This window comes from Globicephala melas, chromosome 14, assembly GCF_963455315.2.
Source record: "Globicephala melas chromosome 14, mGloMel1.2, whole genome shotgun sequence".
NCBI lineage: Eukaryota > Metazoa > Chordata > Mammalia > Artiodactyla > Delphinidae > Globicephala > Globicephala melas.
This window is the reverse complement of record NC_083327.1, coordinates 54,772,803-54,795,522: the sequence shown is the minus strand read 5'-3', so window position 1 is coordinate 54,795,522 and position 22,720 is coordinate 54,772,803. Positions and strand designations below refer to the sequence as shown.

Sequence of the window (22,720 nt, the reverse complement as noted above, 5' to 3'; positions counted from 1 at the left end):
TTGATGTCCTTTGACCAAGAAACTTACCTTCTATGAATCTATCCTAAAAAATTTATTAAAAATACAATGACTCATATATAGTCATAGAAAATTATAGATAACCATAACTGTCCACAATAGATAGTTAAATTATACATCTATGATCTGGAAATACCACTCTTTGCAAATGATATTTATAAGTAATTTTACCATCATAAAAAATAATTAGGGCAAATATTAAATGGAAAGTACCATCATACAGAACAACATGATTATGATGATCACAGCTATAAAGTATGTATGAAAATTTCTTAGACAAATCAAGTAGAAAAAAATAAGCAAAGATGTAGGAGATTTCAAGAAAAGAACCATCAAGCATGATTTAATGAATAGCTAGATCCCATTATTATGGAAAGAGAGAATTTGGAGTATACATTCTTCTTGTAAGTTCATTAAAGTTTTATAAAAAAATCAATCATGTACTTAGTTATAAAGGAAATCTGAATGTATAACGAAAATTCAAGACATTTCCAAAACCAATGGAAAATAAAAAACAAATCACTGACCAATGATCCCCCAGATTAGGCTCAGAAATCACCAAAGCCTCTTTTGAATAATCTTTGAACTATAGCCTTAAAACTAAAATTATATTGTAAAGATAAACAATTTCATGTCAAAATTTCCCACAAGTTATCTTATGAGAAAAATATATACTCAAAAATGATTTCTATTTTGAAAGGCAGTCTAAAATCTTGTGAAAATTCATAAAATTAGAAAATCAGGAAAAAAAGTCAATAAAACAAAGGAAAAATTAAATATAAAACCAAAACACAAACAAAAAAGAATAAATTTAATCAAAGAGCTATTGCCTTGAAAAGAGGAATAAAGTAACTAAACCACTTGTCAATTCCAAATGAAGAACAATCAAAACAAAATATGCAACATTAGATAACACAAAAGGTATATAACTACAGTTACAGTGCTATTAGGAAAATTATAAAAAATAGGACGTGTGAACTTGGAGACAGATTTTAGTCTAGGTACACTGATATTCTAGCAAATAATAATTTCCAAAAATTGACTCAAAGAGAGTTAGGAATCTGAACAGATAGTAAAAGAAAATAGAATGAGTGTTAAAATTTGCCATTAAAATTGTATTATGGTTTCGTAATTGAGGTTTCTTTAACCTTTAAAGAATAACTAATGAATAGCTAATGCCTAAGTTAATCAAACTATTTAGGCCATAGAAAATCATTAAAACCAACTAAATGTATTTTAAAAGCTAGCATAACTGTGATAACAGAACCACATAGAAATAGGACTCTCTCAAGCTCTTCTCTCTGTCTCTCTCTTTTTCAGTCTCTCTCTCCCTTTCTCAAGTATGTACACACACATACATTACAGAACCAACTTCATTCAAGAACATGCTGAAAATTTGAATCCAGCAGTGAATTAAGAAAAGATCGCAACACGATCTTTCATGATTGTTTTTTAAGAATACAAGGATTTTACAACTGTGGTAGGAAATCTAGCAGGATATTTCATTATTTTAGTGCATTACAGGAGCAAAACCATGGGATTTTATTAATAGATATTGTAATGCACTTAATTTTATTTAAAAGACATTTATAGGCATACTCTAATTATATTAGAAAAATAAGGAGACTTGCTAACATTGTTAACATTGTAACATTATTGGGGTTTTATTTTTATTTTATTTTCTTGTTATTTAGAAAAAACACTGAAAAAGAGTGATTTTTTTTTTACATCACATATTTGAAAATTACTCAGGAATATTTAAGTAAAATAAACAATAAGGGAACATGCATTGCCAGATATTAAAATTTTCTAAAAAGAGCGAGGTCCTTACAGCAACTCCAGCAAAAGGATCAATGCAGAGGAGATGAAGTGATTGTCTAAAGTCAGATCTTTGAATAATTTATGGCCTTCCTCACTGGAGCTGACTTGAAAAGTAGTTAAGAAAGTGATTTTATTTGCACAATTCCATGGTGATGTTTTTCATTGTCACTCTTATACTTATTTGTTGAGCCCTGCTTTGTGTATGGTATTGTACTAGGAACGGGAAAGAAAAAGAATTATAAGATATGATCACTGGCTTCCAAGGTTTGGGTGGTATTAGTCTGTTTAAGATGGAATCTAGGGCTTCCCTGGTGGCGCAGTGGTTGAGAGTCCGCCTGCCGATGCAGGGAACACGGGTTCGTGCCCCGGTCCGGAAGGAACCCACATGCCGCGGAGCGGCTGGGCCCGTGAGCCATGGCCGCTGAGCCTGAGCGTCCGGAGCCTGTGCTCCGCAATGGGAGAGGCCACAACAGTGAGAGGCCCGTGTACCGCAAAAAAAAAAAAAAAAAAAAAGATGGAATCTAAAGATAAACTTTCTCAATTTAGTTCATTTATTTCATGCAATTTTCCCACCTTTTCTGAGGAACAAGTGAAACTGAGATTCACAGATCTCACAGTAGAGTTGGAAATATATGGATCATAGTGGGGTTTGGGGGGCTACAAATGTGGATTCTTAAAAATAAATTATGCAGCATTTCATCTATATTCTCCAAGCACTGCTACTACAATGTACAGGCTTCTTTTAACAAAAAGGAAGGGGGAAAAAAGAAAAGGAAGGGAAGAGCTTTGAAATGTGCATTGAAAGGGTTCTCTTAAGTTAACCCAACAGGAGAGAGACATGACGATGGATGCTTTGCTTCTTTCATTTTGTATTTTTGTTGCCATAAGTAATCCTCTGTGTGCTGAATTCTTTCACAGAGTTTAGAAAAATAGTCTGCCCAAAGAACAGTTTAGCTGTCTGTATATTTTTACAAACCAATCTAGAGTAGTACTGTTCTGGAAAATCCCTACATGCTATACATCAAAACTATTTTCAACATGGATAAGCAAGGCATCAGAATCTCTTTGTGAGGTGAGAAGTAGAAAGTTGCTTTTATACACCACTTGAGAACTCAGTGCATTGGGTCAATAGGGCAGCGTTTTAACTTCCCATTTCTTCCTTTTCCCCTAATCATTTTATGTGTTGTCATTCCAAGTAAGGAACAGACTGTCAAGGTAAATACAATTTACCCAGACTTATAGAACTGAGCAAGACTTCTAATTTTCTTTCTTTGGCAGTTGTCTGACAATAAAGGTAAGCTCCTAGGCCATGTCAGCATCCTTTTTCAGAAAAAGCATGGTCTTTGATAAATTTCTGATTTTTTTCATTGTCAATCAGGTCTAGTACTCGTGGTTGTCTTTAATGGCTCTATTTTGGTCCTTTTGAAAACACTTCTTTACATGTTTGCACAGAGGGGATACAGTGAGATGCGTGAAGTTAAACAGTTCCATTTCACCGGCTGGCCTGACCATGGAGTACCCTACCATGCTACAGGCCTTCTTTCCTTTATCCGGCGGGTCAAGTTCTCCAACCCTCCCAGCGCTGGCCCCATCGTTGTGCATTGCAGGTAAGTGGTAGTCCACATGGCATTGACTGTGTGCAGTCAGCTTTTTAAAAATATCCAGACAAGGCTTGTAAGCACAAAAACTAATGCATACTGACAACAGGCGTCCCCACCCCCTGGGCCGGTAGGGCAAGAGGTGGGGAGAGAGAGTGAGAGAGAGAGAGAGAGAGAGAGAGAGAGAAGTGAGCGAAGCTTCATCTCCCACTCCCCAGCGCTCCCGAGCGCTGGCGTTACTGCCTGATCCATTCCCCTACCCACCCCGCCGGGGGCTGTGGAAAAATTGTCTTCCACAAAACCGGTCTCTAGTGCCAAAAAGGTTGGGGACCGCTGGCTTACAAGGTTTCAGCTTTCATGTATTACAGATAAGGTAAAACAGTAATAAAATAAAAGTTAACTCTAAGGAAGATATAAAATAGAAACTTCAGAAATAAATATATTCATCGTAATGTGTGTAGTACTGTCTATAATTGCGAGTGTAGAAACTCTGCCTTTTAGTGGCAACATCTGTGTGTGCAGATGTGTTGTGGTTTGTTTTTTTTTTAGATCACTTTTGCAAATCCCATATTATATTTTGGAATGGTAGGTAAAGATAGAGATTTCTTGCCTATCTAGTAAATTCCCAATAGAATCCCAGCTTTTAAAACTAAATTTGGTAAAAATAAAATACAATGTGTGTGTGGAGGGGGGAAGATAATAATTCCATCATTGCTAAAAGTTTTCTCATACCCTATCCAGTTTATTGTCCTTCCCACACAGAGGCAACCATTATTCTGATTTCTATCACCACAGATTTGCTTTGCCAGGCCTTGAACTTCACATATATAGAATCATACTTATGTCTTCTTTGCGTCTGACTTCTTTTGATCAACTTAATGTTTTGGAGATTCATCCAGTGTGTTGCTTTTATCAGTAGTTTATTTCCTTTTACTGCTAAATAATATTCTATTTTATGACATATATCACAATTTGTTTATCCATTTTCCTGTTGATGAATATTGGCTTTGGTGCCAATTTTTGGTTAGTATGAATAAAGCTTCTAAGAATAAAAAAAAACTAAATTTGAGGCATAGAAAGTTATTAAATGGTTTAAATTGCAAGAATTTGTGCTGTAAAACAGGTACTTAAGAATTTTCTTTTTTTAAAAGCCATCCATCAGAGAACCTTGAAGACTACATCAGTAAAATCCAGCAAATATATGCCAGAAAAATCTGATTATCCAGACTTTCTTCTGATTAGAAACTTCTCTTAAAACAAGCATTCAGAGACACTAAAAGCAAATTACATGGCCTCATTTTGAGATATGAACAGAAAAATATGTACTGAATCTGAAAAGCTTTTCCTAAATGCTGCACACTATTCTCAAATACTGTCCCTTCCAAGCTACATAATAGATTGTGCTTAAGCATTTTTTTTCTTTCTGAAAATCCAGACTATTCAGTATTTAAATGACCATGTATAAAAGGGGGAAAATAAAGCACAAAGAATACAGTAAAAGTAAGGCGTCCCATTAGGATCAGATACTGTGTACCTTGCAAAAAAAAATCTGTTCAATCCTCCTCAAGAAATCTGATATACTCTTCAATTACTTTCTTGTCTCAAACCCTGGGAACAGTGATTGAGAAGATGGTAGGCAAAAAAAAGAAATAGAGATAGCCACAATACCTTTTACTTAAATTTCTTAAATAACAGTAAGTTTAAGAGAAATGACCAAATCTGGACAACAAAGAAATAATGTTAATAGTCTATCTATGCATTTAGAAAATGAGATAAATGGGTTTTCAATTATGGGGTGTCCTGACTTATCATAGAGGTTTACTTTCCTATGAATGGCTTGCTTCAGAAGTGCTCCAAGATTCTCAGATACTCTCTTGAAACAGAAGTGTCATTTTTCTACTTACACTTGGGTATCTGAATTTATGGAAAAGAGGAAGCTAACTACAAAGTGAATTTCCTGTAAAAATCCCAACTATATCTTGTTTGCTCCATTGACTTCTATGTATGATTGGAGAAATATTTGTAGAAATATTTCCAGTGGGTAAAACAATCAACAGTGAATTATGATTCAACTACTGAATTAAATACAGTAAGATAGTGGCATCTTTGTGACCTGTTAAGAATTATATTTCATACCTCACAATTCATTTTCATTTTCTCTTTGTATCACCATTCAAATATTCTTTTTACTGTTGGTCTCCTCCCCATTGATAATCGCCATTTTCTTCCCCACCCTCACTGTTAACACTTCCCCTGAATTGTGACTCCTCAGATTTTCCATTTAAAGGTTTTGGAATTAATGTTCTTTTGCCTTGACAAGAGTCTGTCTGACTAAGACAGCATTCCTGCATTTTGCCCGAGTGCCCACAACCACGTGAGTGTGAGTCTCTCAGTCTCAGGTGAAAGTTTAAAGCACGAATCCACTCCTTGATCAATTCTACGAGCTTGAAATTTATGTAAAGCGAAGACTGTAAGAGAGCTATGGAACTTGAGTGACATATATACATTATTTTCAAAACACAGTTTGATTTGCAAAGCTTGTATCTTTTCATTTGTTCCAATCCTCAGTTTACACCAAAGTAGATACTCTACATGAAGTTATTTGTTCATTAATAAGCATTTACACAGTAAGTACAAATTATGTCTTATACTTTGTTAAATCAGTTTGATTACACTTATTTGAAAATCAGAAGGCTCTTTCAATTTTCATAGACATGCTTCCTGCAGTTCTTTAGATCTGTTTATTTTTCAGTGCTGGTGCTGGACGAACTGGTTGTTACATTGTGATTGACATCATGCTGGACATGGCTGAAAGAGAGGGTGTTGTTGACATCTACAACTGTGTCAAAGCCTTAAGATCTCGTCGTATCAATATGGTCCAGACAGAGGTGTGTTGATTGCTGATTAACCTCTAGTGGCCTTTTTTTGTTGTTTGCTTTCCAATATTTATCAAACTAAATACTAGGTGCTTTTCACATAGAATCGATAATAGCTCATCAAGTCATATAGAAAAAATTCTTTGATGAAAGAACATTTATATTAAATATTATGAAATTTTTCTTTCTTTTGATAGGAACAGTACATTTTTATTCATGATGCCATTTTAGAAGCCTGCTTATGTGGAGAAACTGCCATACCTGTCTGTGAATTTAAAGCTGCATATTTTGATATGATTAGAATAGACTCCCAGACAAACTCTTCACATCTCAAAGATGAATTCCAGGTATTAACTATTTCTACAGCCTCTTTTTTGAACAACTTATTACAATTTATTCTGGGCAGTCTTAATTCTTCTAAGAAACATCTTTCAAGTCAAATTTATAACCTTTGACCCTATTTTAAGTATAATATAATACCCGTCTCTTTCATTATACGTATTATGGAGTCACTTTTGTGTTAATGAGCTCATATCTGCTGCATCTTGAAGGGCAAATGAGTTCAGACTCACGGAAAAGTGCAGGAAAAGGTATCATAAAAGTCAAATTTAGTGGTAATTTGGGTGTGTTTAAAACCTTTTTCCAAATGCAGTCTTATGGATTTTAACCTTCTGTGTTACCCACAACGTGAGATCAAGAACATTAATAATAATAGCTAGAGTTTGTGCTAAATATCGTCTCTCAATAATCCCCAATGTTTTCATTGCCCTTAAAACACCCCTAAAGCTATGTGACTGTGAAGTCAAGAATAACTCTAGAAACCTAATACTTTGATTCTTTGCCCAGTGCTCTTTCCAACATGCAATAGCATGTCTTCAAATATGGCATATTAAAATGTTATTACAAATGATAACTTTATGATGGGTCATCATCATGGGCCACTTTGATTGCATTTTCTTTGGTTAGGCAATACATTTTGCAGGTTGCTGTGTTGTTTAGCATCCCTTTCCCTTTTAAGAAGAGGCCCATTGTACAATGTGTGTATTGTTTCTTTGTCACTTCTCTGGCTTCATTAGCTTTAACTACAAAGTCTATCAGCGTGTCATCGTGGCAAATGCCATTGGCTTGCACAAATCCTTCACTTTCTACTTGGCCTCCTAAATGCTTGATAGATCAGTGTTATGCTATTAAATGGGTCACTGTCTTTTAACCTGGGTTCCCTTTTCTTTTCAGACCTTGAATTCAGTCACCCCTCGACTACAAGCTGAGGACTGCAGTATAGCTTGTCTGCCAAGGAACCATGACAAGAACCGTTTCATGGACATGCTGCCACCTGACAGATGTCTGCCTTTTTTAATTACAATTGATGGGGAGAGTAGTAACTACATCAATGCTGCTCTTATGGACGTAAGAGACTGCTCTCTTTGTTAGTGTAAAGTGTCATGAAAAGCTGCAAAATTGATGAACACTGGCTAGTTCTCTTTTCAAGAAAATTTAAATGGCCTAAAAAGGAAAATTGGAAACTTTCATTGAAATACGAATTTTTTTTGGAGAATGATTTTGAATTTCCCTTACAATGATTCTTAGGCACTATAAATTTTAGACTTGACTATAAGTTTGGCACTTGGTTGTCAATTATTATAAAATTTCTGTACAAGAAATATCTACAGGTGATAGTTTTTATCCTAATTATTTTCAGGAAAGAGAATCATGCTTATCTATTTCGAAGTTTTAAAATCACAGAATGCCATATTCTACTGAAATTGTGTTAGTTTGGAAATTTTTATCTCTGACATTTAGTGTTCCAATAATTTATAGCTAACTTGTTACATTGGTTATTAATTGAGACTAGATATAAATAACTAAGGAAGGCATGGAAGATATCATGTTAACACATCGATCATAATGAAGGAACTCTCTTACCCCACCCCAATCTTCACACTGTAGATGGTAGAGCATGTACTCAGCGTGTTAGCGTCCCATAGACAGAACAGTACAGAAAGAGAATTTTAAATTAGTCTTTGGCCACCTTATTTTGCTTACCTTGGGAAGAAGTAAGAAGCGTTTCAAGTTCAGAATCCTTTTAGTTTATCACCTTCATTCATAAGCATCTCTAGTTTTTGCTCTTTAGTCTATGGAACTGTAGTAAGGAGAAATCAGAAGTCAGGGTTCACTCCTGGGTGACTAATAATGAAGCTTTCTAAGTAATTGCTCCTATCGTGTTTCCAAAATTAGCTTCTGATAGTAAGACTTAGAAAAGCCCACATTCCAATTCTAACTTTCACCCAGTTGCTTTGATCTTTTTTATTCTACAGCGCAGAACAGTTTAAAGGCAAGCTCAAGTAGAAAGATGCCACTCCTGCTGTGACCAGAGTCTTGCCTAGTCATTACTCATATTTCCTGAAATCACATTGGATCCTCATTGTACTTTTTCTTCCAACTTTAATTGTCTGGAAAGGCAAACATACTAAATACAGAGAAAACACACAGAACTTTTTGTTTCTGAGCCAGTTTGGATTTGGATGAAAAAAGGCCGTGTGAAAAAGGGGAAAAGAAAATATTAGGAAAGAATATTGATGAGGCATGTGTTTGAGGCATTTTTTGTCTTTGGCTTTTCTTTCAAATTTTTTCCTAATTTTCAGACTGTTTTCTAGTCAATATGAAGACTGAAGCTTGTATTCTACCTGTTCTTATTCTCTGTTTAATTCCCTGTGATTCAACACAGATATATTTTGTAGTTGAAACTGCCCTGTGGATTTAGTAGTGTGGTTAGGGCTTCAGAAATTTCGGTTCGGTTTGGCTAATAAGAGTGGGCTCACTGGTCAACACTCCCCACTTTCCCTTGCCCTCTACCCCCATCGTAAGGGTCATATACCCTGCGCCATGCCTGTGAAGAATTAGGAGGTAAGGCCAAGGATCCTGTGATTTCAAAGCCTTAGATGTGCTCTTGCACTTAGAGAGGAAGGAACCTCCCCTCCCCTCCCTTGTGACTCAAAAAAGGAATAAAAGGCTTTTAGCCTTCCTTGACTTACTTTCCCATGGAGCAGACGTTTAACTGGAAGGGAAGCTTACTTCTTTCTTCTGATCCTTTCCCATGAGCTTTCATACCCTCTTTAGGAGGGTACTCACCCCAACTGTGGGTGTGACTTTGTAAGGTCTTAAGGTCAAGTAGAAGCAGCTGGTGAATTACTATCTCCTCAGATTTATCCTAAAGTCTTCCATGGAGTGAAACGCTATGGTTAGCAGCATTTCCCAAATGGTGATAGGATCTATGAAGTTTAAAGGTCAATTTCTACACTGGTTTAAGACACTTGAAGGACTTAAAGAGTAGTATGATACAGATGAGTTAGGAGATCACTGACAATTTTTATCAGCATTAAAGAAATCCATCTCAGGCAACTGTCTAGTTATATTTTTACAAATCATTAATTTAGTTCATAGAAATATATATTTCATTGTTAGTGCAGATCATTAGTCTGTAGAATGACAGATTGGCCAGATGAGCCTATCCTCTCCTTCTGGAAAGAGATAATGCTCTGTGTCCCAGTCAAGGGGCATTTGGTAAACAAGGAGACATTCCCTCTTATGTGGGCCCAGGACATGCATTGGTTTTACTCTTTGGCACTTGAAAAATCTTAAATGATTGAAACCATCATTCTGCTCATTGATATACATTAGAAATGCCCAGAAAACTATGGAAAGTGGATTGCCTACAAGATGTGTTGATAATGTCGATATAATATAAAAGCACACGAGTTTGAGGCACACGTGGTTTTTCTAATTTGGAGTGGAGGAGAGCCAAACAGTTCCATTCACAGCTGATAGCAGTTAGACATAGATAGATACACGGAGACACACATACATGCCAGGGAATTTTATGCCTTTAACCTCTTAGACTTTGGAAGACTGAAACAGCCCAACAGGTACCTCACGAAGGATGTTAGCCTCAAGAAGTTTTCTTTTTTTTTTTTTCTTTTGGTATTTGTGCTATATTTACTTTTATAAACAAAATAAAACAAATTCTTGGCTTAAATTACTGCTGAGGCATCAAAGTCATACAACAGATTGACTGATTACTAGTTGCAGTATATTGCAGTGGTCCAAACCTGTTATTCCAGGGCTTAAGCAGCAGGCTGGCTCCATCTCCATATGAAGCTGTTGTGTCTTACTGGCCCTACACTGAAGTGTGCTGAATCTGTTTGTACAACTAATTATTCATTTGAAGTTCTTATGTTTCCCCATCTCCCTTGTTTTTTCACAGAGCTACAGGCAACCAGCTGCTTTCATCGTCACACAGTACCCTCTGCCAAACACTGTGAAAGACTTCTGGAGATTAGTGTATGATTATGGCTGTACCTCCATTGTGATGTTAAATGAAGTCGACTTGTCCCAGGTTAATGGTTATAGGTTGCTTTTGTGTACTTACGCACAACTTAATAAGGTAGTAATAAAATGGTAAAATCTGCTTTATACTACCCTATTTAGAAAAAATAATGCTCATTTTCTTTTTCTTTCAAAACATTCATCATCTAGGGCTGCCCTCAGTACTGGCCAGAAGAAGGGATGCTACGATATGGCCCTATCCAAGTGGAATGTATGTCTTGTTCAATGGACTGTGATGTGATAAACCGGATTTTTAGGATATGCAATCTAACAAGAGTAAGTCATTAATGATTTTAACTGAGCTGATCCAGAACCAGGTGACCATAATCATGATGGGGTATATTTCCATTCAGACAAAAGAGAGAGTAAAATTAATAAGCTAATAAGCATTATATAATCATTCCCAAAGCTAGTAATCATCTTATGCCTTAGCACTAGAATAAAAATGCATTCTAAAAACAGGAAAGCAGAAATGCTGGAAGCTAGGTTTCCCGGTCAGTTACTAGCCTATTGTAGTCTATATGGAAATCTAAACTCAGATTCCTAGGTTCAAGTGAGTTTGATTGTCTGTGCCTGGCCCCTGAGTATAAGTAGACTTATCTCGAGGTTGACTGCATGTTTTATTAGCATTGATAGTCCAACCCAGAAGAGGCATGCCATTGAAAAATAAGAATATAATACTGATGACAGGAGGAAGTGATGTGTCGGACTAGCCATTATAGAAGGGTTCCATGTCACTATTCCAGTTCTGCTTATAAGAGAGGGCCCCAGGCATGAAGGAAAAGATAAATCACAGCCATCACTGATTCTGCTCCTACAGCTCATCTACGATTTCATCTTTCTAAATGTCCCAGCATCTGGCTTTGCCCAGATCTATAGCCAGATCCAGTGCTGCTACCACTGTGCCTTTTCCCAGCAGCTAAGTAGGAACTGTGTCCTTCAGAAGTCTTTCTTTCCTTGACACTTCATGTGTTTTGCCTTCAGTGACAAATTGTGTGGGGTCTCTCCTTCAAAAAACCAAAAAGTACTAATGAAAACTGTTTATATTATGTAACCACATAGCAAGCAGAATTTGAAAAGAAAACAGTAATAACTTCCATGGAATTATGGTCTTTTTAAAGAGCTAGGTTACTCTCTTTTAGAGCAGCAATTCTATGTATATGTCTTGTTTTAAGTGTGTGATTAGAATTGTCATGTTTCAGTGTTTCTCACATCAAAATGGCTATATGTGTTTCTGCTTAACGTCTCTATGCGTATAAGTAGAGAAGAAATTCATATCCAATTCTATTGCTCATTTCAGTGGAGAAAAAAAGGATAACTTCAATCATGTCATAATATTCATGCATATCTTAGATTTTAATTTAAAGGAATCTCATTATGTCTGCACATCTGTTACATTATGGTTCTAGTAATATTTTAGCTGAGAAACCGTAGCTGCTAAACTAAGAAAGTAAGACCTGTCTGTTAATTGAGCTGTTTATATGAAAAATATTCTAGGAACAGGAACTGAAATTTGCGTTACATTTTTTTTTGGTCAGCATATTTATCTTCCTCTATATTTGGTATTCTGGTCCTTACTAGTGCGTGATTTTTCTTTCTGTTCCCATTCTCATTATTTAATATCATTCACCTCACCAAATATTTAGTATGCGCCAACTAGAGGTTGGGTGTTATACTAGATAGTTCCCTGTCCTACCAAAAGATGCATGAGCCCTTGCCATGTGAAGCTTCAGATCTGATGCCTTATGATATGGCTCACTTGTGCATTACAAATTCTTCCTTACATTTTCATATGAAGGTTTACGGTCTTGATTCATTTATTCAACAATACTGTTCTTTGGAAAGTATTTTGCTAGGTTCTAGGGATAGATATTTTAAGGGAAAAAGACTTTCTTGTCCTTAAAGAATTTGTATTTTATCAGGGAAGACAAACATTAAACAACTTATATAATCATTTACAAATAAATGAAATTTTACAGAGAAAAATACAGAGGATTTGGGTGATCTGACATAGCTGGGTGATCAGAGAAGACTTCTTTGAGTTAGTGATATTTAAGTCAAAATTTGAAAAAATTTGTAGGAGCTCTTTGGGCATGGGATATCCAGCTACCTTGGTTTACACAGGACAGGAAGTTTTCCTAGAACACATGAATTTTAGTGCAAAGACCAGAAAAGTCCAAGGCAAACCCAAGACAAGTTGATCACTCTGTTTGGGACTGAGAAAAGCAAGCAAGAAGGAGATGTTCAAGGCGAAGGGGAGAGTATGTGCAAAGTTCCTGAGGCAAGAAATGACTTGATAAATAGATTAAGGGAAGACCAATGTGTCTAGAACTTGAATAGGTTGTTCGAGTAAAGTGAAGTTAGAGAAAGAGGTGGAGCCTTATCATATAGGTATTTTTAAGCCTTGGCAGCAAATTTGGGTTTTATGCTAAGATCATTTGGAAGCCATTAAATCAGGAAGTGACAAGATCATATTTGCATTTAAAAATAATCATGATGCCTTCGGTAAGAATGGTTTGAAAGGAGATCGAAGTTTGTTCAGGGAGATCAACTAAGAAGTGATTATTATGATTTGTGATTGAGAGTGCAATGATGTCAGTGGCAATAAAGAGGAGGTGAATTTGAAAGTTATTTACGAAGTATAAACGTAGGAATTGATTATTGGATATGGAGCATGAGGGAGAATTTTGTATAACTGATAATTCTCATGTAACTTAGAATGTTTCTGCACTGGTATGTACATATTTTGGACTTGCATCAGCTAGATTCAATCCATTGTCAGTGTCATTTATGTCATGGTGTAAATTGATATGAACCTTTTACTTTTTAGTAAAAATTCTAGCCCCAACTTATTTACATAAAAATACTTTTCCCTCTGCAGCCACAGGAAGGTTATCTGATGGTACAGCAGTTTCAGTATCTAGGGTGGGCTTCTCATCGAGAAGTGCCTGGCTCCAAACGGTCATTTTTGAAGCTGATACTGCAGGTGGAAAAATGGCAGGAGGAATGCGAGGACGGGGAGGGCCGAACGATCATCCACTGCCTGTGAGTGTGGCAGCTTGGCTTGGCCATGTGGGGGGCCTCGGTGGTCATTTCCTTATTAGCCTTCACGTCTGTGTTAAAGAGTAACCGACTCCCATCTTACAGACCTTGACTAGACATTCTTTTGAAACAATCTTCCTGTTTCTATAATTCACTACTAACTTCAACTTTTGTATTTTTTAAATTGATTATCGTATAGTTATTATATAGTTTAAACTCTTTTGAACACTACTCTGAATAACTTTTCCAATTTACACTGTGTACAAATCTATCAAAATCTCAAAGTATCTAGGTTGCAGCCATCTATGCCTGTAACAGGTCCCTAAGTATAAGCTACTAAGTTAATATCATCCTCAAGTATCTTTCCTTTCTGCTCTTTACACATACATGCACACATGTGAAGCAAAATTAAAACACAAAGGGAAAAAATTTAAAAGATAATGTTTTCTTTTCCCAAACATGATTGTGTGACCTGTGGTCACCAAAAGCTTCGATCTAAAATGCCTTTGCTTTCTTTGCTTTTAGAAATGGTGGTGGGCGAAGTGGCATGTTCTGTGCTATAGGCATCGTTGTTGAAATGGTGAAACGGCAAAATGTTGTCGATGTGTTCCATGCGGTCAAGACGCTAAGGAACAGCAAGCCAAACATGGTGGAAGCCCCGGTGAGTCACAGTCTTGTACACAGAAGGGAGGGTAGAGATTAGTCAATCATATACCTACTTGTTGATTTGACTTGATACACGCATAGTGAATCATATGTATAAATGTGTCTTTGTGGGGACTTTCCTGCCTAATTGATGAACTGCCAAGTGTCCCTCTTTACCCACATAAACGTAATCACATATTGCCTAAGCTGCTAATGATGAAGAAAACTACTTTCATTTAACTTGGGAAATGTGTAGGATTTTTGTTCGTTTCTTCTGAGCAATAAATATTTGCTACAGTAAAATTTGTTAAATGGTTCTATAATAAGAAAATCCTGCTATCTAGGTTTTATTCTTGTTTATTTTTATTTCTTAAACAATATTAACTGGTAAAACATTTTGAGGGATATACTCATAGGTTGCATCTAGCACTTTTTATGTCAGTTTTTTTTGTTTGTTTCTTTGTTTTTTTAATTTATTTTTGGCTGTGTTGGGTCTTTGTTGCTGCGCACGGGCTTTCTCTAGTTGCCTCAAGTGGGAGCTATTCTTCATCACAGTTCGTGGGCTTCTCATTGCGATGGTTTCTCTTGTTGCGGAGCACAGATTCTGGGCATGTGGGCTTTTGTAGCTGCAGCATGCGGGCTCAGTAGTTGTGGCTCGCAGGCTCTAGAGCACAGGCTCAGTCGTTGTGGTGCACGGGCTTAGTTGCTCCACGGCATATGGGATCTTCCCGGGCCAGGGATCAAACCCGTGTCCCCTTCATTGGCAGGCAGATTCTCAACCACTGCGCCACCAGGGAAGCCCTGCATCTAGCACTTTAGACACCCAGAGTTTTTAAAGGGCAAATGAAATTTATTTTAGTCATTATCTATAATTCTTCATTGCTGGTCAAATTATAATTTTTTAAACTATCGCCTTTGACAGTTTTCAGCTTGACCAATTTTAGAACGTAGTTCATGTGATATTATTTGAATTAGCCCGGGCTCACTAAATCACAACACAGATTACAAAATAAGAGCAGGGAGGTAGGTGTATGTAGGAGCTCATCTGGTTGAAGCTGTATGCAGAGGAAGAAAGTTAAACTTCTCTAGCACATTCGACTTCTAAAGTGATGGCTGTGGGTTACACATATGTGCATGGCAGGATAAGGTCAGGGGCAGCTGTGTAGTTTATGCTCACAGAAAAGTAAACCAGGAAAACCAAGACATCATTGTTGCTTGCCCTACATTTATCAAGATGATCAGATAACAAAAGTGAGCAATTCAATAAACCTTTAAAGTATTTTCACCACTTCCTGCTCGTGGATTGTTCACACAAGAGGTGCATTGCTTCCTGAGACAAAATCTGAAGTTACATTTATACCGTTTCACTTTGAAGAACGGTCACAGACTTCTTCCCCTTCTACAAGTCCTCAAAGCCCCTCTACTCCAGCTTATACCTTAGGTATTGCTCTTGTCCCAATAAGATGATATTGGCTTTGACTGGGGTGTTGGCAATGGAGCTGGAGGAAGTGGGGTATAGATTTGAGGGTTTTTTGAGGTAGAACTCTGAGGTCTTTTTACAAAATGGGCAGGTAATGGTTAGGTCTTTAAACTCTCTGCTGTCTGAAGAGTTTTTAATGTAAACTCTGCCTCTATCTCTCAGATCAAGTCTTCCAAAATCATCAATAAGATCACTTCTGGCCGCAGCGTTCAAATCGTACTTCCATATTTAACTCTGATTTCTCACTGTTCCTTAAAAAAAAAAAAAGTCTATGATTAAACTCTGCCATTCTAGAACCTTCTTAAGAGTTACTATTTACCTTTACATTCATGTCCCATGAATCCTGACTAAACACCCAATATGTGTTTAATCAAGGTTAATGATTAGTTCAGTGTGCTGTTGAATTGAACTGACGAGTTTGGTAAGAAAATTTAGAGAGTAAACCAAATTGCTAGAGACTGATTAAAGAGATGTGACAGTTCCCAAGCACTTTTTGGTTCTTGAGATGCACTTGCCACAGTGGTAGGCTAATTTAAATCACAGCTACTTGATAATTAGGGTAGGATTGATAAAGACCTCTTGGGGAAAGTTTTTATTTCCCTCATTTATTGCTGGAGACACCTGGAAGTTCTCTTTAGAAATAATATGTGTTTTAGATTGGTCTCTAATTCAGCCTGAATTTTACCCACTTGGACTGAATTGGGAAGATTTTAATACATATTGCAAGTAATAATTTGTAATGCAGTCTGAATTTTTCTAAATTCTTCATAATGGAGCGACACACAGATGGACTGAGAGGAAAGGCAGTTTTAACTCAAAAATTTTTGTTAACCAAGTTGTCTTAAATAAATAAAGGCAGAAGAAATAAATTTTTCTGGTAAAAGTAAGCTCAAAAAAATTTAAGGACCACTAACCATTTTTGAAAAATTTACTTAAATTCTCTGATAGACCAAAAACTGTGTCAAAAATTAAGAATTTGGAGCTTCCCTGGTGGTGCAGTGGTTGAGAGTCCGCCTGCCGATGCAGGGCACACGGATTCGTGCCCCAGTCCGGGAGGATCCCGCATGCCGCGGAGCGGCTGGGCCCGTGAGCCATGGCCGCTGGGCCTGCGCGTCCGGAGCATGTGCTCCGCAACAGGAGAGGCCACAGCAGTGAGAGGCCCGCGTACCGCAAAAAAAAAAAAAAAAAATTGAGAATTTGGATGTTCACGTATGTAAGTCAAATCGTTATGCCGTACACCTTAAACATACAGTACTGTATGTCAATTACATCTCAATAAAACTGGAAGAAGAAATTAAGAATTTGGACTTGTTGAGTGGCAGTCTGAAATGACTGGCTTTTTTTTAATAACACTAAAGAAAGTATCTGAAGTGAGGAGAAAAATATTTGCATGTTCACTCTAGGATTATTTATAGTAAAGAAAAAATAAATGCAATATTACAGTCAATCCACATATTAGACTTTTATGAAGTATTAACAGAGGTGTTAAATAACATAAGAAAAGGACACATAACAATGCTAAACAACAGGAAATAAAATATAAAGTTATATCCCCAAACATAGATAAGCAATTAATATTTATTCTAAAGTAATTATTATTTCAACCATGCATAAAAATGGACTGAATTGACACTAAGGTAGTATTTTAAACAGTTGTTTCTGATAACAGATTTATAGAAACTTTTTCTGATTATCTTTTTCTATACTTGGAAATTTTTCTGTACTGATCAGGTATTACTATTATAATCAGATAATACTGAAGATTTTTGTAATTTGATATAAAATATGAGGCAAAGACAACATATCTTTTTACATCAAGTTCCTTTTTCTTAAAAAACAGCAATCATTAGACTCAAATGTAAAATATGCATGCCTAGATGCTAAACTTGTATATAGAAAAAAAATCTGTAATTCTTGAAAAATCTAAATTGAATGCAAGTATTCATTTGATAGCTATTATTCTCCATTCTTCTCCTTTTTCTTAACCTTGCTCCACCCTTTTGTTTTAACATCTTTCAGGAGCAGTACCGTTTCTGCTACGACGTAGCTTTGGAATACCTGGAGTCATCTTAGTTGGGGGGAGACTTCACAGTGCATCCAAGCAGAGCCCATTCATCTGTTGAGCCAGCAGCTGTTGTACGTGTCACACCTGTGCAGAAAGATTTTAATGTGGGGGGTGGGAGGCTTTTACATTTGAGAGGTAAAAGTATTTTTCTTATGAAGTTGTGTATCTTAATAAAAAGGACTCAGTTTCTATTACTGTATGAAAGCATCAACATTTCGTGCCACATAAATTTTATTTAATAAGAAGCAGATTCAAATGAGAACTTCTCAGTGTTTGTCCAGTGAACATGCAGCCTTTTCTCTCCTGCTTTGGTAGAGCAGCCACCACGTGTTGCATGAATTAATACTTTCTATGTGGCATTTTTCTCCCTTTTTCAGATAAAAGATGTTAAATCTTTCAAGGAAGAAGAAAGAAAAGCTGTGCAAATTCATAGGAAAGTTCATTTTTTAATGTTTCAAGTGTAGCAGATCTCTATATAAATATATAAATATATATAACTGGCTTATTTTCCTTTAATGTGCAATGATGGCTGGATCATTTAAAGTTCTTTTTAGAAAACAACATAAGCCAAAGACTCAAGTGTAAATATGTCTATATGGAGAAAGCACATTATATTTATTGGTTACTTACATTCCTTTTTTGATGGCTAAACTACTACCACCACACAATCATTTTTTTTTCTGAAGAAAGCTTTTTCTTTCACTAAAATCAACTGTAAACAATTTTTGTAGATTATTTTTTGTATGTTTAGTGTAAGTAGAGGATAAACTTTTTATTCATAAACGAGGAAGCAATGTTCTTTATAGTGAATCTCTTGTGTACATGCTTGTGAATTAAATTTATGTAAAACACCTTGGCAATTGGGTCTTTTAATGTAGGACCAAATTTAAGCATTTTGCTGGCAATATAATTTTCCACAATTTCCTTAGGTCAGTAATGGTTTGGTGATCATATATGAGAATTGCACACATTCAAAGGCCTTGCTGATGACTTGCATAATGTTGAACATAACCTTTAAGCAGAATTTAAATTTTAAAGGAATTGGTCTTTTCAGCCTATGACCAAGCACTGGTCAAGAAATCAAGATGGCAACATTTATGCTTTCAAGGTCAAGTGTTAGCAAACTGTAAACTGTCAAGGTGAACCAGTGTTTCTTTGGGTTCTGAGCATAGGAAGTGTGAACAAATTGATGCCAGAATCCTGTTTTGTGCATCATCGTGGGATTCTCAAGTGAACCTTTCTAAATGTGGTCTTGTACACATGCTCCGTGTAGCTGTAACTTCATATCATCAGCTTGCAGTTTGTTATTGACTAAAGCATTCCAGTATCCTCTTTCTAGATTGCCAGTTCATGACATGGTGCTTATGAAGATTTAATTAAAGTAAGAGTGAAATAAAATTTTTATAATTACAACAGTTATTGTTTGCACATCATTTTCTCCCCTTAATTTTCATACCTTCACTCCCAGATAAATACCTTATTCTCATTGATACAAGTAGACCACATAAAATGTATTAAAAGTAAAACTTGGGACTTCCCTAGCAGTCCAGTGGTTAAGACTCCACGCTTCCCCTGCAGGGGGTGTGGGTTCAATCCCTGGTGGGGGAACTAAGATCCTACATGCTGTGTGGCACAGCCAAAACAAAAAACAAAAAACTGATGTCCAAACAGTAATTTCTTTCACTTTTTTTCTTTAAATTGAATTTCAAAAACTCCAAATGAGTGGAAAGAAAAAAAGGCCAGGGGATTGACATTGATTTTTTTTTTTTGAGTTACTATATTTATATGTTACTATCCCTTTATATACATTTCCTTATTTCTTCCTTATAACAAACTTGACAGATAGTAATTGTCATCCTTATTTTACCAATGTTAAAATTGAAGCTGAGAAGGTAAATGATTTGTCAACAGATTTAAATCTGAGTCTGCTTTAGCAGCTCGCTCTCTTCCAGTAAACACCTGCTTCCCTGACGGCAAGGGAAACTTGGCACTTCATTCTTCTTGTTCCTTTGATTTTCTCATAAAGTATTATCTTTATGGGTATCTTCAAACTCCCACTTGCTGTGTACATTATTAGAACATTTGTGACTTCCATTAGTAAGAATTTAGATAAGAGAACTTATCGTTTCCTAGGAAGACTAATTTTCATTTAAACACGGATGCATTTAACAAAAAATCCACAAACTCACTCAAGATTGCATTACCCAGTGATGTTCGTGATGTTAACTGAAGGATTCTGCTTTGCAGCATGACCCTGATTTCATATCTGTTCACAGGATTAAACCCACACGTAACCAAAATCACCATGAATACCGCTGACCACAAAACTCAGAGGTCCGTGTGGCCTCCAAAATTCAAGCAAAGGACAAAAAGAGTCCTCTTTCTCTCTAACAGAAAATAAAAATATCATGCTTTGTTCAGGTACCACCACAGAGGCCAGTGCATCTGGAGACAACTGTACTGGGGGAGAAGGGTGGGATGCTAAATCTGTTTTTCTTAATACTCTTATTCAAAAATTCATACTTTATACCGTTGTGGAGAGTCCCTTGCATGGCCATGTCCCACTCAGCTGTGTCCCTTTAGGCAGGAGATGTCTTGGTAGAACTCTTAAAATGTGCTCTGCTTTTCACAGTTAAAGGCCTCCTATCTGTATGTCATTTATTCCTTAAATGGCTGTCATGACGTGGAATTTTATAGATCCCCTTCCTCTGTATTATCACAAGGGAAATGTTGGAAGTGGGTGGGCAGAGACACACAGCAACTGGGGATTCGAGTTTTAACCAATCTTGAAAATAAGTGTTAACCTTCTTGTCTGTGCTGCCTAGCCTTTTTCTAATATTTAGTCTTTGAAGAAAGGGAAGGATTTTGCATGAATGTGTTGCAGCCAGATGATCTCTGACATTGAGAGATAAACAAAAAAGAAGATATTTCTGACTGGACCAGTAGGGAGAGGAGACGTGTTTACCTCTCTACTGATGTGCTCATTCAGTATTCACCTCACGATCTCTTGGGTTCCAGGTCCTCATGTAATAAGCCTGGAGATCAGACATCAACAGCTGCTCCCTCTCAAATCTGCTCTGTTGCCAGAAAATGGTGTCCGTAAAAAATGTTCCCAGCATATTATTTCATAAAGTCTCCCCGCAGCTTAGGGAGGCTTGGAGTGGGAGAGATATTATCTGAATTTGTTCACAGCTCTGGTCTATTCAAGCGGTCTGCAGAGTATTAGAAAATTCTCTCTCTGAAACTAAAAAGAAAAGCTCTGTCTTGGGATCTGCTTTAAGTAAGCTATCAGTGGCTTCTGGAATATAAATTGTCCAAAAATCAATGGAAATGTGGTAGATCTATAACACTTCCGAACTTCCAGCTTCCTCCAAAGTGAATTGAAATGCTAACCTGGAAGATAACAAACACCAGAGAGACAGTGTTGTTATCAAATCCCGAAAGAAACCACTGGAAGGGGTTTCTAAACTGTTGAAGCAAACATAAAGTCCCTGTTGAATATCTGAAAGCTCTTTCTTTAATGTTCAGATCTGCTTGGGGGTGGGGGGGAATGGTAGGGAGATTTTATGACAGATACTATCTCTCGTGATGCACTTGCCAGTTGTAGAAAAGGAGCTACGATACCTGAAATCTAACCCAGAAAATTGTGTGCTGATTTATTCTGATGTAGTTGTGTTCATTTCAACTTAGCCTTATTAGTCTTATCAGTTTTATCAGTCTTAATTCAGACAGAGGAAATATAGCATTTAAGACAAAAATACAGACCCTCAGTACTTAGATGCAATCTATGTGGATATAGAATATGAAGAATAAAAATATCTAAATTGAATCACCAATGAGTTATTTCCTTAAATAGATGTTTGAATGTACAGACGGACAAAGGCCATGTGTTCCTACTTCGTTGCACGGTCTAAGAGATAAAATCAAACTGGAAAAGTAGAGAAAACAAGATCGTCATGGCATCCACTTGTTATTTGTTGAGAAAGAGGAGATGCCTGCGGAGCCGGCGGGTATTGTGAGTGAGAGAATTAGGCCAGGTATATTTCAGAATGGTCATTCAGGTTGTATTATTACAACAGACATCTTCAGTGTATGGATTTCTAGTAGGGGTATTTTTCATCTCAACAAAAATATATCTGCTTCCCATTTTTACTAAAACACATATTCCTTTTGGTCCATTTGGCTTTTTCCTACTTTTTTTTTTTTTTTTTTTTTTTTTGCGGTATGCAGGCCTCCCACTGTTGTGGCCTCCCCCGCCGCGGAGCACAGGCTCTGGACGCACAGGCTCAGCGGCCATGGCTCACGGGCCCAGCCGCTCCACGGCATGTGGGATCTTCCCGGACCTGGGCACGAACCCGTGTCCCTTGCATTGGCAGGCAGACTCTCAACCACTGCGCCACCAGGGAAGCCTGGCTTTTTCCTACTTTTGACTGAAATATGGATAGTAGATATTCTGCCATCTTCAGCTCTACTACAAGAAACACAATAGCATGAAACTGATGATAAATGACAACTGTTGTTTGACATGGGGACAAGAGGCAACGATGTGGGGAGGCCGACTCCCACTTGGACCCGAAAGCACAAGTGATGCCCAAAGAGAACGCTCCTCATCTCCCAGCAGTGTTCGCCGCATGAGAATATGGCCCAACAGTGTCTCATCTCTCAAGAGGATGTGGAAATCTAAACTTTTATGTGAACTCCTAAAAATTTTGAATATTAGCAACCAGTTAAATTCAAAAACAAAAATATACCTCTGGCCCAACTCTGTGAAAAACAAAACCTGTCAGAAGGC

The 22,720-nt window shown here is 36.8% G+C and overlaps 1 protein-coding gene across 14 annotated transcripts in view; it reads left to right on the top strand.

The window, feature by feature from the left end:
• PTPRK (protein tyrosine phosphatase receptor type K) overlaps window positions 1-19,341 on the top strand; it is a 566,917-nt gene extending 547,576 nt beyond the window's left edge. For all 14 annotated transcript variants that reach the window (XM_060283348.1, XM_060283337.1, XM_030853499.2 and 11 more), the window contains 9 exons: window positions 3,292-3,446; window positions 6,190-6,325; window positions 6,511-6,660; window positions 7,547-7,720; window positions 10,575-10,706; window positions 10,847-10,972; window positions 13,578-13,741; window positions 14,264-14,399; window positions 17,883-19,341. In XM_060283348.1, coding sequence (XP_060139331.1) covers window positions 3,292-3,446; window positions 6,190-6,325; window positions 6,511-6,660; window positions 7,547-7,720; window positions 10,575-10,706; window positions 10,847-10,972; window positions 13,578-13,741; window positions 14,264-14,399; window positions 17,883-17,936 — 1,227 coding nt within the window. In that variant the 3' untranslated portion in view covers window positions 17,937-19,341. The remainder of the gene's footprint in view (window positions 1-3,291; window positions 3,447-6,189; window positions 6,326-6,510; window positions 6,661-7,546; window positions 7,721-10,574; window positions 10,707-10,846; window positions 10,973-13,577; window positions 13,742-14,263; window positions 14,400-17,882) is intronic.
• Window positions 19,342-22,720: the final 3,379 nt, after the last annotated feature.